Source organism: Cherax quadricarinatus, chromosome 25 (assembly GCF_038502225.1).
Source record: "Cherax quadricarinatus isolate ZL_2023a chromosome 25, ASM3850222v1, whole genome shotgun sequence".
Classification (NCBI taxonomy): domain Eukaryota; kingdom Metazoa; phylum Arthropoda; class Malacostraca; order Decapoda; family Parastacidae; genus Cherax; species Cherax quadricarinatus.
Genome location: NC_091316.1, coordinates 21,511,771 through 21,528,888, shown reverse-complemented (window position 1 = coordinate 21,528,888; position 17,118 = coordinate 21,511,771). Strand labels below are relative to the sequence as shown.

General features: G+C 41.2%; 1 protein-coding gene across 4 annotated transcripts in view; it reads left to right on the top strand.

Moving 5' to 3' along the window:
- Window positions 1–17,118, top strand: part of Eip63E (cyclin dependent kinase Eip63E) — a 528,910-nt gene that overhangs the window by 487,983 nt on the left and 23,809 nt on the right. For all 4 annotated transcript variants that reach the window (XM_070088663.1, XM_070088664.1, XM_070088661.1 and 1 more), the window contains one exon: window positions 11,945–12,106. In XM_070088663.1, coding sequence (XP_069944764.1) covers window positions 11,945–12,106 — 162 coding nt within the window. The remainder of the gene's footprint in view (window positions 1–11,944; window positions 12,107–17,118) is intronic.

Here is a 17,118-nt window from a genome sequence, read left to right as displayed (position 1 = left end):
CTTTAGATGCCATCATAAACAAAGGGAGAAGTAATGAATAATTCATGCCGAGAATTGTGAACAAAAGCCTTGTGTGCTATTAACCCCTTGACTGTTGCAACCCCAAATCCTGAGGTGTCTCCTGGTGTCGCAAAATTTCCAAAAAAAAAAAAAAAGATTATTTTTTCTCAAGAAATGATAGAGAATCTTTTCCCGATTGTAATGACACCAAAAGAACGAAATTTGATGGAAAACTGGCGGAATTACACTCTTGTGAAGTTAGCAACCTCGGTGATATTTACAAATCTGCGGATTTCGCCCACTTTGAGCCCTATTTTCGGCTAATTCCATTGTTCCAGTCAACCAAACTCATAGCTATTTCTTTAGAACTCCATTTTTTCTATCAAATGAGTACAAGAAACTGCCCATTTACCGATTTCAACTACCTAATAATGTGGTCAGAAATTTACAATTTGGCCAATTTCATGAAAATTAAAAAATATGACAATTTGAAAATAGGGTCCAGAATGAACAATGCAGACATTCCTGGCTCTAAAATAACATTTTCTTTGTTCATTAATCACGTCTCCAGGACCCTCTGATATTACTATTTTGAATTTTTATTCATACAAAAAATATAAGATTTACTGTTATGCAGACTACTGCATTATTGTAATAATTGTATAAATAATGTCAACCCATTCATGACTGCATATTAGAATGGCTACTTGGACATTTATTGGAAAATGATATCATTTGTTTACTTTTGAACATCGGCAAAAATCAAACATTTCCCCTAATTGAGCTCCATTTCAAGGTTCTTTTCATAGTAAAACCAATCAAAATCACCTCCATTTCTATAATATGTTTTCCATTCTATCAAATGAGACCAAGAAAACGAGAATACAACCATAAATACTATACGAAAATAGACCACAAACTTGGCATTTTAATTAAAAAAAACGATCGGAGTTTTTTTTTTTCTCATTATGCACTGCTTGCTGCAGGATTTTTTTTATACTGCACATACTGACCACACAGGCCCATTCTCTCACATGTGGTCCTACCAGCTTTCTCCTGCTTGATTTGAAGCTGCTAGAATTTATGAGTATATATACGTCAAAAACAGTGGCTCATAAGACGTATATATACGACCAAAACAGTCAGAGGGTCAAGGGTGGTTGGTTACTGGGCCAACGCGGATTCATACACGTTTTCTCTGAAGCTGGACCAGAGAAAATGTAATGTTTACCCTCCATCTACCCCTTCTTAGCATATAAACATTGCATGTTTATATGCTATGTAATGTGTTTCTTAAATAATTTTAAAGAAAATGTCATATAGACATTTTCATTAATTCATCTATTAACCTAAAATAAGACATTTAATATGTCCAAGAGTGATTATTATTACGTACTATTAGTATTACTATGGCACTCTTAGCGAACAAGTAACAAAGGCATGTTTATATGCTATGTAACGTGTTCTTACATAATTTTGAAGAAAATATCATAGATGGATTAATGAAAATGTCTGTATTAATGTAAAATAAGACATTTAATATGTATTATGTTGGTGTTAAGACTAGAAGGACACTCTTAGTGAATGAGTAACAAAGGCATGTTTATATGCTATGTAATGTGTTTCTTACATAATTTTGAAGAAAATATCATAGATGGATTAATGAAAATGTCTACATTAGCATAAAATAAGACATTTAATGAGCCCCAGAGTGAGTCATGAACGTATAAGCGGCCCAGGTGGATGCGTCTTGTACCATCAATTTCTGACCCGATGTACGAAACCCGGGGGGAAATTACGCTGAAAAAAGTGCTCTAAATTCGAATTGTACGATTTTTGCACTGGCCGAAAACTGGGGATCTACTGTATTTGCTACATTCCTCCACTTTAAGTGTCTTAAGTTGAAATCACATAGCAGCAAGATGTTTAGGGCATGAGTTGAGAGATTTTCCAGACAGTTGTTAATTTTACAAAGCTGTTCCTGGAATTGTTGGGATGTAGCATCCAGAGGCTTGTATACATCCACAATGACAAGGCTGTAGTTTTTTTTTATCTTAACTGCCAAAACTTCAACTACATCATTTGAGGTATGTAGATAAATAGTTCAGAGAACTGACAAGTTGATAAATTAGACACATGTACAATACTTGGGTATCTTTATTGAGGAAATGTTTTGCCACACAGTGGCTTCATCAGTCCATGCAAGGAGAATGGTAAAGAATCTTTTCAAGATTGATGGACTGATTACATTGACTCAAGGCTGAGGAACTGATTACTTTAAACTCCTCCTGTTCTTCACCATTCTCCTTTGTATGGACTGATGAAGCCACTGTGTGGCAAAACATTTCCTCAATAAAGATACCCAAGTGTTGCACATGTGTCTAATTTATCATTTGAGGTGTTTAGTAGTTCCAAGCAAATGAGCAACTCTGACACACAGGCCAACCCCCCTCCTTGTTGCCTCTTTACTCTGTCGCATCTGAATAGGTTATAACCTGGGATCCATATTTCTTTGTCAGAGTGATCCTTTATGTGGGTCTCTGTGAAAGCTGCAAACATTGCATTTGACTCTATGAGCAGTCCACTGATGAAAGGTATTTTGTTTGTTGATGGCTTTAGATCCTGTATGTTTGCAATGATAAATGTCATCGTATTGATGGTATTTTTGCATTAAATCGAGGACTAGCTGTAATATATTAATATCAAATTTGTTTACCATGCATTATATAAATGTTGTGTATGCAAAGTGTACAGTAAATACTCATTTTGTGTACTCCTTCGCTAAGTGAATTTGGTGCAATGTAATTCATTAAAGAAATCCAAAATTTCTAAACATTCTAAAATGTAGTAAAGTGCACTTAGGATGTTAAGATTTTCAGATCTGACACTGCATGACCTAGTGCCACTTGGACATAGAGCATTTCATACATCATTGTCCCACCCAGGGAGCATTTCACCTTCCATCCTTTTCCCCAACACCACCTAATCCATCACTTGAGCATCCCCACTGCTGTTTCACTTGCTTCCTTGATCATCTTATGCAACATTGACCCCTTCTTTACCAAGTATTTTAGGACAGTTCTGTACAATATTATCACCCTTTCTCAAGAGAATAGCTAGGAATGCAAAGATGATAGTGAATCTATGATGATGCAAAAGAAAGCATAAGTTTTGAATGTTCAGAATGGGTACTTGTGAGATAGATATAGTGCATGAGTATGGTGTTGATAAATTTACAGTTTGTGCACTTAGAATGAGCAGTGCATATAACAGTGGGTCTTTTACTTCTAGTAGTAACATCTGAAGATTATTATTATTATAATCAAAAAGAAGCGCTAAGCCACAAGGTCTATACAGCACTGCAGGGCAGGAAGGAAGCGAGGGCATCAGGTGGCAAAAGGGAGATGGATGAGTAATAGGTTACGTAGAACAGCGGGGCAGTGGAAGGTGAAAGGGTAAAGGGCAGCAAGAGACTGAGCTAGAAAGGGAGGAGGTGAGTGCGAAAGGTATCATCATCAGAGTTTGTGGAGTAAATCAGTTGTTGTCAAGAAGTCAATGAGAGAGTCAGGATTAAAGGAGGGTCCATCAGCAAGAAGGGAAGGTAAAGAGAGAGTAGTAGAGCGGAGACGACGATGGAGGTAAATTCTGCGTGCTCACTGATAGAGAGGGCAGTCTAACAGAATGTGGCTAATCGATACGGGAACTTGACACTGCTCACAGAGAGGAACAGGGTGCCTCCCCACGAGATACCCATGAGTAAGACAAGTGTGGCCAATGCAAAGGCGGGAGAGAGTGGTCTCCCAACCTCGGCACTGATGACAAGAAGACGGCCAGTAACCTATGCTCAGTTTAATAGAATGAAGTTTGTTACCAAGCAGAGTTGACCAATGTTGTTGCCAACGGGTGTGAAGGTGGGTAGCTATTACAGCAAAATAGTCCAGAAATGGAACCCCTCTATATGAAATTGGTAGGTCATGTACTGCTGACCACGCAGCAGTGTCTGCCTGTTCATTGCCCTGAACGTCGACATGACCAGGGACCCAGCAAAAAACAATATCTTTATGCTTGGTAGAGATACGGCGTAGCCAAAGTTGGATACGGAGAACTAGGGGGGTGAGATGTATCAAATTTTCGTATAGCCTGTAGAGCACTTAAGGGAGTCTGAGACTACCACAAATGATGACACTGGCATAGATGCGATACGAATAAGTGCCGCAAGAATGGCATACAATTCAGCAGTAAAAATGCTAGCCGAAGATAGTAAATGCCCTCGCACGACGCTGTCCGGAAACACTGCTGCGAATCCAACGCCGTCTGAAGACTTAGAGCCATCTGTGTACACAGCGATGGCATGAGAATGAGAGTGGAAGTGATCAAGAAAAAGAGAGCGGGAAGCCACCATAGGCAGTTGGGCTTTCGAGCAAGGGAGTGAGAAAGAACAGACCCGAACAGCTGGAACTTCCCAGGGGGGCAGGGAAAAGTGAGATGCTACATGAACATATAAAGATGGTAACTGAAGGGAAGACGAGAGCGAATGTAGGCGAAGAGAAAAGGGACAGAGCAAACAGGGGCGGCGAACAAATAAAGAATGTCTACTAATATCAGTGACCATTCTATAAATGGAAGGATTGTGGAGATTGTGAGAACGTACATAGTAGCGAAGGCAATGGGCATCACGGCGATCAGACAAGGATAACCTGTCTCACAAAATAACTGTGGAGAGAGCTCTGTTTCTGGCGTCTCTTTAACACTTCCCTAAAATGGCCGAAGACTTTGTCACTGTACATGTTGCCAACCTGGCTTGCAACAACCTTGTTAGGGTGATGTTTCTCCATAAAGCTTTCCATCTTACCCCACATAGTAAAAATCTCTTTAATTTCTGAAGAAGGCACCTTCTTCCATCTCTCTTCCTCCTCCTCTGCAGCAAGATTCTGAGCTGCGATGTGTTGCTCTTCCTGCTGAAGCTCTTGCAGCTCCTCAATGGTGAGCTCTTCATTGTGGTCTTCCACCAATTCTTCCACATCCTCCAAACTCACATCCAACCCCATGGAACTCCCCAGTGCCACAGTTGATTTTACAACAGACATAGGCTCATTAGGGTCAGTCCCAAATCCTTCAAAATCCCTCTTGTCGACACAATCTGGCCACAATTTTCTCCAGGCAGAGTTCAAAGTCCTGGTAGTCACTCCCTCCCAAGCCATACCTATAAGGGTTATGCAGTGGAGGATGCTGAAGTGTTCTCTCCAAAATTCCCTTAGGGTCAAGTGAGTGTCTGTAGTCACAGTCAAGCACCTGTGAAATATTGCTTTTGTGTAGAGTTTTTTAAAGTTTGCAATAACCTGCTGGTCCATGGGTTGGAGGAGAGGAGTGGTATTCAGGGGCAAGAACTTTACTGTGATGAACCCAAACTCCTCGAAAATTAGGTCATCCAACTTTGGAGGATGAGCAGGTGCATCGTCCATTACTAGCACGCACTTGAGATCCAATTTCTTTTCCAGGAGATACTCCTTCACACTAGGGCCAAACACTTCATTGAACCATTGGACGAAAATTTCCCTCGTGACCCATGCCTTACTATTAGATTTCCAAAACACACACAATTTACTCTTCATAACATTGTTTTTCCTGAACACTCTGGGATTTTCAGAATGGTACACTAGTAATGGCTTCACTTTGAAATCCCTACTAGCATTAGCGCAGAACATTAGCGTCAGCCTGTCTTTCATAGGCTTATGTCCTGGCATTGCCTTTTCCTCTTGTGTAATGAAAGTCCTCTTTGGCATTTTCTTCCAAAAGAGGCCTGTTTTGTCACAATTGAACACTTGTTCAGGTTTCAGTCCTTCACTGTTTATGTACTCCTGGAATTCATGCACATATTTTTCAGCCGCCTTGTGGTCCGAACTGGCAGCCTCACCATGCCTTACCACACTGTGTATGCCAGTACGGTTCTTAAATCTTTCAAACCAGCCTTTGCTGGCCTTAAATCCACTCACTTCACCACTATTTGCAGGCAATTTCTTTACCAAATCTTCATGCAACTGCCTAGCCTTTTCACAAATAAACGAAGTCATAAGAGTATCTCCTGCTAATTGTTTCTCATTTATCCACACCAATAATAACTTCTCAACCTCTTCCAGTACTGGTGATCTCATTTTTGTCAGCATAGTTACTCCCTTTGCAACAACAGCATCCTTTATTTCATTTTTCTTGGCCACTATGGAACATAAGGTTGTGTAGGGTTTCTTATACATCCTGGACAGTTCGGCCACACTTGTACCACTTTCATATTGTTCAATGATGGTTTTCTTAAATTCAATTGTATTTCTCACCTTCTTTACCACAGGCTTGGCACTAGGAGCTTTCTTTGGAGCCATGGTAGCTTATTTAGTACTTGCAAGCACTAAAATAAATGGAATATTATGAAATATTTCGCTGGAGCACGCGAGAGGACCTTCGCTCACTGGTAAACAATGCCAGACTGGCTGCCGCCCTGGCCCACGCCGTGCGTACGCGTCCCGGACAAACTACGACTCGCGAGTCAACCTATGAAAAGCGAGTCCATGTTTATACGAAAATACCCCTATGATTGGCGAAATTTATGATTGCCGGGAACTACGAAAAGCGGGGGACCACTGTACCACATTAAATGTCTATTTACCAGACGTTCCATCACTTTGCAAACTGCACTAGTAAGAGCAATGGGACGATAGTGGGAGGCATCATGTCCTGTAGTACCCGGCTTGCGGAAAGGGAGAACAATGGCAGATTTCCACAGCTGGGGAAGAACTCCTTGTGCCCAAATAAGATTGAAGAGGTGTAAGAGGACTACAAGGGCTGACTGATGTAAATGTTGTAACATACGAATATGAATGTTGTCAGGCCCAGCTGCCGATGATCGGCAAGCTGTTCTTCTCTGAGAGAAGAAAATTCCAAGGGTACTAACTCTCTGGTAAACTTTGAGGAAAGAAACGAGGGGCATAGATGGAGCCCCCGGGAAATATGGACCAGACGAGTGCTAATTTTAATGGCAACGTCAAGAGGGTTTACTACATCAACACCAGCGACCCGTAGAACAGGAGCCGGGTCAGGAGAGTATTCACCACTCAATTTCCTCACTTTTTTCCAGACTGCACTCATAGAGGAAGCAGAGGTGATGGTGGAAACATAGTCTTGCCAGCAAGTGCATTTAGCGTCACAGATGACACGGCGAGCGATCGCACGCTTCTGCTTAAAATCAAAAAGTCTCTCATCGGTTCTATTGTACTGGTACCTGCCCCATGCAGCGCGTTTCAAACGTACTGCACGAGCACAAGCAGGAGACTGCCAAGGCATGCACTTCTGAGAATGCCTGCCTGAGGTTTGGGGTATAGAATGAGAAGCTGCGGTATAAACTGACGTCGAGAAGAGGTGTAGGAGCTCATCAATGTAGGATGAAGAAGGAACCTCACTAAAAGCAGTGAGTTTCGAGTAAAGGTCCCAATTTGCCCGATCAAATTGCCAACGAGGGGTACGGAAAGGTGGTGAATAGGAAGGAGAAGTAAGAATGATTGGAAAATGATCGCTGTCATGTAAGTCCGGTAGAACAGACCAGGTGAAGTCTAGTGCAGTGGAGGAAGAGCAGACTGATAGATCGATGCAAGAGAGAATATGAGTACGAGGATCAAAATGGGTGGGAGTACCAGTATTTAAAACAGAGAGGGGGTGAGAGGCGAGAAAAGCCACCAACTGGATGCCACGTGAGTCACAATGAGACCCCCCCAGAGGAAACGGTGGGCGTTAAAAATCACCAAATAACAGAAGTGGTGGTGGTAAGGATGAAACTAGAAAGGCAAAATCTGGGATAGAAAATGCCCGAGAAGGAGAGAGATATAAAGAACATATTGTAAACCACTTATTCAAGTGGATACGGGCTGCAGTGTGATGCAGCGAGGTATGGACAAATAGTTGACAGTACGGAATATTGCATAGAAGAAGGGCACTTTCATTAAAGGTCGCATCTGAGAAAGGATCCGAAGAATACAATAAATTATAGCCTGAGATAGGTTGGAAAACAGCTGAGTGTACTTTTGGTTCTTGTAAGCAAGCGCCAACAGGGGAAAACCTGGAAAGCAACATCTGAAGCTCACCCCGATTACCCCTGAGGCCGCGGATATTCCACTGTAAATAGGCCATGATTGGCAATGAAGAAAATACCAGGAATCCGTAGGGAAGGGCACCTACGGACTAGAGGGGTTACAAAAGTCAACAGGTGGTGGCATTGGAAGACGTTCAAGCAGCGAAGGAACGGAGCGTTGCGAAGAATGGAGCTGTGGAGATGGAGGAGAGGGAAGAGAAGGAACAGGAGGTGGATCAGTGTCCATTGAAGGTTTAGTCTCTGCAATATATTCTGAAATGGCTTCAAGTGTTTCTGAATTCAAAGATGTATGGGAGACAACACTGGAGGTAGAAGGAGGAGGGTGAGTATAGATTGGGACAGTAATGGACTGTACCAAAGTAGGGGGGGACAAAAGAGTGTAGGGGACTGGAGAAGAAGTGTGGGAGGGGACATTAGAGGCAGAAACTTGGGAGGGGACGGGGGTGGAAGGCATAGTACGAGGAGGAGGGTGAACCTCCACACTTGTAATAGAGCCAGAGAGAGGGGAAGAACTAGGCACAGAGACTGGAAAGGTAAAGTGCGGAGGTGGAAGAAGGGAAGGAAGGGGCAACAAAGATTTGAGCACTGGGTTTTTTTTGGACTTCTGAGAAGTAGAGGGGTGATTGGTATAAGGTGTCGTACGGGGTCTTGTCGATACCGGGGCTTGTGAGGAAGGATGCGAAGATGTGAGAACAGACTGAGTTGTAGTCAGGACGTCAGAGCCAAGGACAGCAAAAGGATTAGATGCCCGAGTGGCTATGGGAGGGGTAACAACAGAGGAGGCTGCAGAAGATGGGACCCCAGAAGTGGGGGGACATTTTGAAACATGAGAATAAGAAACACGGGGTAGTCTCCCTTGGAGGCGGAGATGAGTAACTGCCATAGCATAAGGGAGACCTTCTGCCTCTTTGAGGCAACGGATTTCACGCTCATTCAAGTAGACCTGGCAACGGCGAGAGTATGAAGGGTGAGCCTCATTACAATTAAGGCAAGATGGGGGTTGACTGCAAGATGTATTAGAATAGTCGTCGGCACCACAGACTGGGCATTCGGCTCTAGATCTGCAATATTTCGCTGGGTGACCAAAACGCCAGCAAGTTCTACACTGTTGCGGTGTAGGGATCACCTTTCGAACTTGTAACCGATGACCCGCGACATAAACAGAGGGTGGGAGTTCACAGCTGTCAAAAGTTAATTGAGCCACATTGCAAGGGTAACGTCTCTGCCCGCGGGCAGAAAGGACATAAGTGTCTACTTTGAGGATTGGGAGATCCTGGAGTTCCAGCTGTTCAAGAATGTCATTGCCACATGACTGGAAATTCTGCTGGACTATGGTATGGGGCAGAATGACAGTACCACTACAAGAATTGAGAGAAAGATGTTTTTCAATAGTGAGAGGAGTAGTATCGATATGCGAAAGGAGAGAAAGATCATGAGCTTGGGTAGCATTCTGGACAGTGACGATGGGCGTACCGCTCGAGAGCATGAAATGAAATATCTCTACCAACATGGCGCAGGAGCGCTTTGCCAATACTATGGTCAGAAAGATAGGCAGAAGAAGAGGTCAGTCTTAAAGTAAAGAATTTAGTCCATTGTATGGTCTGAAACTGAGCGTGGAGAGGAAGTGCATGATGTGTCGGTCTTTTCCGAGTAGAATGGGAAGGTAACGAAGGGACATCATCAGGAGATTGTCATTGGCGTTTAGGAGTAGGACCGGAGTTGGTCCGTCGTGAAACTGGCTGGCGATTCGAAAATTGCTGTACCGTAGAGGGAGAGGCCGGAAGCATAGTCAAAGGAGAGCGGAGGTCAGACAAATCGAAGGAGTCAGTCGAAGTCCCGGCACCTGAAGCAGGTGAGGAAATAGCACCAGCAAGAGGTACAGGGGCATCAGGAGCATCCAAAGAGTGGTCAAAAAACAAGGCAGGGTCAGAATGGGGTGCGGTATCAAGAAGGAGCCTGGGGATAGTGGGTTCATGGATTGGGTTCTCCATGGTTAGGTTACTCCTTTGCTTTTTGTTTTTAAGAAAAAAAGAGAAAGAAGAAAATAAAATAAAAATAAAAAAAAGAATAAAAAAAAAGGGGGGAGCATGGAGGAATAGTTCCCAGGAGGAATGAAAGGGCCGGAAATCTCCCTCCGCGCCCAAGAGGACCTCAGCACTGCTAGTAGCGCAGATGCAGCATGGAACCCGTGCCATACCCTACCCTTCATGCCAGTAAACCAGCAATCCGGGATAGCAACCTCACATCTGCCGAGCTACCTCGGTGGACAAAGAGAGGGCGGCTGGATATCCGCCACAAAGCATACCTCCTTCGGCCACCACCCCCGGAATGTGAAAGGTGGCTTCCAGAGATACACCCGTCGCCCGAAAGACACCCAAAGCCACTCTCCGGGATACCGGAGAGGGATCGGGACATCCCCAGGCGATCCAGATTCCACGGCAAACTACGCCACCGCCAAGAACCTCAACGGAATGGGATGGACCTCAGCACCCTTTCCCCTACCTAGGAACTAGCGCGCCTGTGGGAAAAACCCCAACGGCCAAAATGAGGAAGGGCAAAAGGGAGGGGTGGGGGGGAGGAGGAGGAGGAAAGGGAAAAGGGGAGGATGGGATAGGGAAGGGGGGGATTGGGGGGTAATTAGGTTCGGTCTGAGGAAGGAGACCAACAGGTCTAATTCCTCAGACCAAAAGCCTCTTCACCACGGCAAGGAGCCCCCCTTGAAGAGGAACATCTGAAGAATATTTAACTGTGGACAACCACAATGCATATAACACTGGGTCTTTTACATCTGCTAGTGACATCAGAAGAATACATAGCTCTGGACAAGTAACAACAACTGTCACCCACATTTCACTGCCAGATGAGCAGGAATAACACCAGTCTAAAAGGAAAGCTTTTCAAATTTTAACATCTGCCAGTGCTTCGCTATACATTACAGAATCATAAAGTAGCCAACTCATTTGCGCTACAGAAGGCAGTGTGAAAATTGCTCTAGATTATTCAGATTCCTGTGTAAATAGAATGGAAAGAGGTGCCTGGTCATCATATTGTAAAGAAACTCCTTCAAAGGCAGGTTGATAGACCACAACTATCCAAAGGCTTCAGTGTTTGATAATTCATGTGGGTTATGTTCTACACATCTCCAGTTGTTTAAGCTACAGTACTTTTAGAAAAAATTAGCTTCATGTATAATTGTCTTCTTGGCACCTCCAAAATTACTGGTATAGCTTTTGGGTGCCACAGTTAATATCCAGAGACAAGACTGAGTGATAACACTATGGAAATTAGACTGATGACCACAGAGAAACCATCACATATTGCATGTCCAGACAGATTCATTAGTTTGTTTATAACAAGCAGTAATGCTAGGCCTTCCCTTGCCCATGGGTGGAAGGACTCTCCATAATGGTAATGCATACCACCACTAATTTCACCCCACTGCATCATGGAACACTACTATAGGAAATGAAAAAGTAAATTTAAATTGCAAAATGTTGAAATGCAAGCCATGATCTCACTACTCGTAAGAGTTTACTGTACTACCATGCTGTGATGCAAGTGTGAAATGGAAGCTTAATAAATATTTTAGCCTTTTCTTAGTCTCCTGAACCTGTAGGATGGCAGATAAATCTTATACTGTATATTTCTACTCTTATTCGGTACACCTGTGTACACAGAGGAGCACAGTGTAAACCTGGATACCTTCGTGCTTTCGAACAGAAGTCAGTAAATTATTGGTACTGCATAAATGACAATTTGAAACTATAGCCACACTTATTAAACATTATAGCCAACTTTGACTATTTGCAGGTTGTTGGAACACCTTCCGAAGAGACGTGGCCAGGAGTCACACAGTTGCCGAACTACAAGCCACACCGTCTTGTTCTTCATCGCCAACGCAGACTCGCCTCTCTATTTCCCAGACTCAATGACATTCCCCATGCTGAGTCTTTAGCTACACAGTTCCTACAGGTAACCAACATATAAAACTTCCAAGCCATATTTGGTGTATGACTACAAAGTTTTGTACCTGTATATATTATAATTAACTATTACTCATAATTCACTGTATTGTAACAAAATTATGGTAGGTTTGCTAGTGCTGTAACATATTTATGCTAAATGAATCAGTATGACCGATTAGGTAGACATAAGTAACATTTGATTAGATGGGAAACTAGAAAGAATATTCTAGGATGGGATGATAAGCTGCTGATTAATGGGCTAAAACAAAAGCACTTATTAAGGAGTGCTTATACTAAATATTAGTGTACTTATGTGTGAGCTTCAAGTTATACAGAAGAGCACATAAGAAATTTAATACCCTGTCACAGGGTAAGGAGAATCATCGAAAGGTATGGCGGTGACAGATGGGGCTTGACTACCACCATTATGAATTACCTTCAAGCTGGATTCATAAGGCATGGTCTTCAACCCTAGATTATCATAGTTCTTAGGAGTAACAACAGGAGGGTATGTAGAAGTTACTTTCCCTGCCATTTCTCTAATATTGGAGAGAAAAGTTCTATCGTTGACCTCCTAACCTTCCTCTTTCAAACCTCAGAGAGAGGAGCTTTCAGAATTAGAAGTTCTTTACATTTCAGTAACCTTGTGAAATAGGTGCCAACAAATGACACACCGAATTAACCCTTTCAGGGTTTTCGACGTACTAGTACGGCTTACGCACCAGGGTTATTGACGTACTAGTACGCCTAAATTCTAGTGCCTTCAGATCTAGCGAGAGCAAGCTGACAGGCCTGCATATGAAAGAATGGGTCTATGTAGTTAGTGTGCGCAGTATAAAAAAATCCTGCAGCACACAGTGCGTAATGAGAAAAAAAAAATCCAACCGTGTTTTTGGATTAAAACAGCGACGTTGCACTGTATTTTCGTATGGAATTTATGGTTGTATTCTACTTTTCCTGGTCTCATTTTATAGAATGGAAGGCATATTACAGAAATTGAGATGATTTTGACTTGTTTCACAATGAAAAGTACCTTGAAATTGAGCTCAAAGTAGCAGAAATGTTCGATTTTTACCAAAGTTCAAAAGTAAACAAATCATGCCAAGCGTCCAATAAACGTCAACTGGTGAGTCTAATATTCTTTCACAAGTGCACTGATATTATTTATGCTATTTCTACACTAATGCAGTAGTCTGCATAACAGTAAATCTTCTATTTCTTTGTAAGAATAAAAATTCAAAGTGGAAAGCAAAAGAAATATAAGAGGGGCCTGGGGACGTGACTAACGAACAGAGAACTTGTTATTTTAGTGCCAGGAATGTCTTTCTTGTTTATTCTGTACCCTATTTGGAAATTGGCATCTTTTGAAATTTGTGTGAAATTGGGAAAATTGCCAATTTCTAACCACTTCATTGGATAGTTGAAATTAGTAAATGGGTGGTTTCTTGTACTCATTCGATTGAAAAAATGGAGTTCTAGCGAATTAAATATGATTTTTGTCGACTAGTACACAGGAATTGGCCAAAAAATAGGGCTCAAAGTAGGCGGAATCGCCGATGTGTAAACATCAGTGAGACCGCTAACCATCAAATTTTATACTTTTGGTGTCATTATGATCGGGAAAAGATTCTCTATCATTTCATAAGAAAAATAAATTTTTTTTCCGAAAAATTTTCGACCCTGAGAACAAGTTTAGGAGACAGCCTCTCGACCTTGAAAGGGTTAAATGGAGGTTCCATGGTAATTCTAAAGAGTAAATAAGACATATAGAATATAGATTTTTGTTTGTGTATTGGAGCCATTTCTGATGAATCCATTTGCCCTTCTAGCAAAACACCTACACTCAGTAGGCTTCTAGATATGGGTATTATGCAATCAAGCAATAAGTAGTAATTACACCAAGTCAGTGTAACAACCTATGCTCCCTCAACCTCCCTCACTGCTACTTTGCAGTATGAAGAAAAGTACTACAAGGGGAAGTGACTGGGTAGATAAATTAAAGATTAGCAAAGTATCACCTGACATTCACATACAGTAGGGTCCCACTTATATGGCAGGTTAGGTTCCAGGCTGTCGCCGGAAAGTAGACATCGCCGGAAGGCAGAACGCCATTTTTTTCCATTTATAAATGCATATAAATGCCAGACAACAAGTTTACACTAAATTATATTAAGTTAGTAATAGAACTAGGCATTAAAAACACACAAAGTAAAATACATTCACAGTAAATTCATTACTTATCTTAAAGTATTTCTAATCTTAATGTAGGGAGAGAGGTGAGTGGTACTTATTTGTAGGAAGTCAGGTGCAGGTAACCCTGGCTCCCCGTCTCATACTTAATATATGATATTTAAAACATCTCAGAGAGGTAAAATACACATACAGTATACTCATTATTTACCTTAAAATATGTGTAGTCTTAATATAGGAAGAGAGGTGAGTAGTATTTATTTGTAGGAAGTCAGTGTAGGTAGCCAGTAGGTGTAGCCCACCTGGGCTACACCTACCAGCTACCTACACTGTGGGCCAGAGCCATATTATTAACATCGACATACCTTGTTCACTGAATTTAATAATTTCTACCAACTACCTTTAGATGCCATCATAAACGAAGGTAGAAGTAATGAATAATTCATGCCGAAAATTGTAAACAAAAGCGGAGTGGGGGAGTGGCTGGGCCAAACGCAGATTCATGCACGTTTTCTCTGATGGCTGAGCAGAGAAAATGTAATGTTGTCCCTCCGGCCGGCTACCACACAGGTCCACAAGTGCTATTATCAGAGCACATGTAAAATATGCAATAAATGCCAGACAACAAGTTTACACTAACTTATATTAAGTTAACAATAGAAATAGGCATTAAAAACACAATAAAAAGTAAGATACACACAGAGTACACTTATTACTTACCTTAAAATATTAATATTAATGTGTGAGAGGTGAGTGGCAGGGTGTTTATTGAATAAAATCAGAATGGAACACTATCATCCTCTAACTTGGCACTTAAAGCAAGAGGCTTACGACTTCTCTTTTTATCACAGCTAACCTTAGATGCCATCGTCAATGAGAGCCAACTAGAGAGAAAACAAGATACAGAGTTCAGACAATGTAAGAACACAAACTGAACAGGTAGTGGGCGATCACTTGGTCAGGCAAAATAAATGTGTATTAATATGTGTCTACTTTTAGTTCATTCACGTCCGTTTGTAAAACATTTACCTCAATATTTTTTTATTATAATAATTACCTCACAATACAAATATTCTTACATTGTGTACAAGTTAGTTCAGAATAAACAAACAGCAACACACCATTTTTATAGTGAATGAAGATAATAATATTAATATTAATAATAATAATAATATTATTATTATAATAATAAAAAGCACTAAACCCACAAGGGTCGTGAATTGCTATATATAGAGTAAAGGCATATGAAAAGAATATTTTTCTACAGTTATCCCCCAGTTTGACTAGAGAAAACGTAATTCTTCCGACACTACCTACACAGCTGCTTTGTAAACAAATCTTATATTTACATCAATTTTTATTCTGTGAGTGTATGTATCATGTTTATATGCTATGTAATGGGTTTTATATATAATTTTGAGGAAAATATCATAGATGGATTAATAAAAATGCCTATATTGATGTAAAATAAGACATTTAGTGTGCCCAAGAGTGATTATTATTACGTAGTATTGGCGTCATGAGTGGAGAGAGATTTAGCGATTTTAATGTGTACCTGCACACCAGCACAGTGTATATTTAGGTACACATAAGTATAATTATCAGAGTACATATAAAATATGAAGTAACTTTAAAACACTTGAAATTTTGGAAAGTTTCCTGACATAATAGATGTGGTCACGGAAAATGTAAACAAACCAGGTGGGGGGCGCCATATTTGAAAGACCGCTTGCTGTATTGCAAATTTTGGTCATAATTTGACATCGCCGTATAAGCGGAATGCCGTAAGGTGAAACGCCATAAAGTGGGGCCTTACTGTATATGTATTCATTTATCTGTAATTGGAAAGGTCAAATCTTAGCTCCTGGCCCTGCCCCTGACCCTACTGCTTGTCAGATTCACTGCCTTGTGGGCCCTATTACAAAACTATGTATGGCGTCTGCCTCCACCACTTCTTCGTTGAGGTCACTACCCAATCAACCTGCCTGAGACTGAAAAAATATTCTGATATCCCTATGGCTCATCTGTTCTTAACTTCCAGTTGTGCTTCTGAGTACCTGTTTTCTGCCTCTTAACCCTTAACCCTTTGACTGTCGCAGGCCCCTTTCTGAAACTGTCATTCTATGTCGCAAAATTAAAAAAAAAAAAAAAATTTTCTTATGAAATGATAGAGAATCTTTTCCCGATGGTAATGACACCAAAAGTTCGAAATTTGGTCGAAAACTCACGGAATTACACTACCACGAAGTTAGTGGTCTTGGCGACATATATGTATCGGCGATTTCGCCGACTTTGAGCCCTGTTTTTAGCCAATTCCGTTGTTCCAGTTGACCAAACTCATAGCTATTTCTTTAGAATTCCATTTTATCTATCAGTTGAGTACAACAAACCGCCAATTTACCGATTTGAACTACCCAATAAAGTGGTCAGAAATTGGCAATTTGGCCAATTTCACGCAAATAAAAAAAGATGCCAATTTCAAAATAGGGTCCAGAATAAACAAGGTAGACATTCTTGGCACTAAAATAACATATCCTCTGTTCATTAGTCACATCTCTAGGCCCCTCTTATATTACTATTGCTTTCTATTTTGATTTTTTATTCATACAAAAAAATACAAAATTTACTGGTATGCAGGCTACTGCATTATTTTAAAAATGGTATAAATAATATCAGTGCACTAGTGAAAGAATGTTAGACTCCCCAGTTGACGCATATTGGACGTGTGGTGTGATTTGCTTACTCCTGAACATTGGTAAAAATCGAACATTTCCGCTACTTTGAGCTCAGTTTCAAGGTCATTTTCATCGTGAAAGTAATGAAAACCAT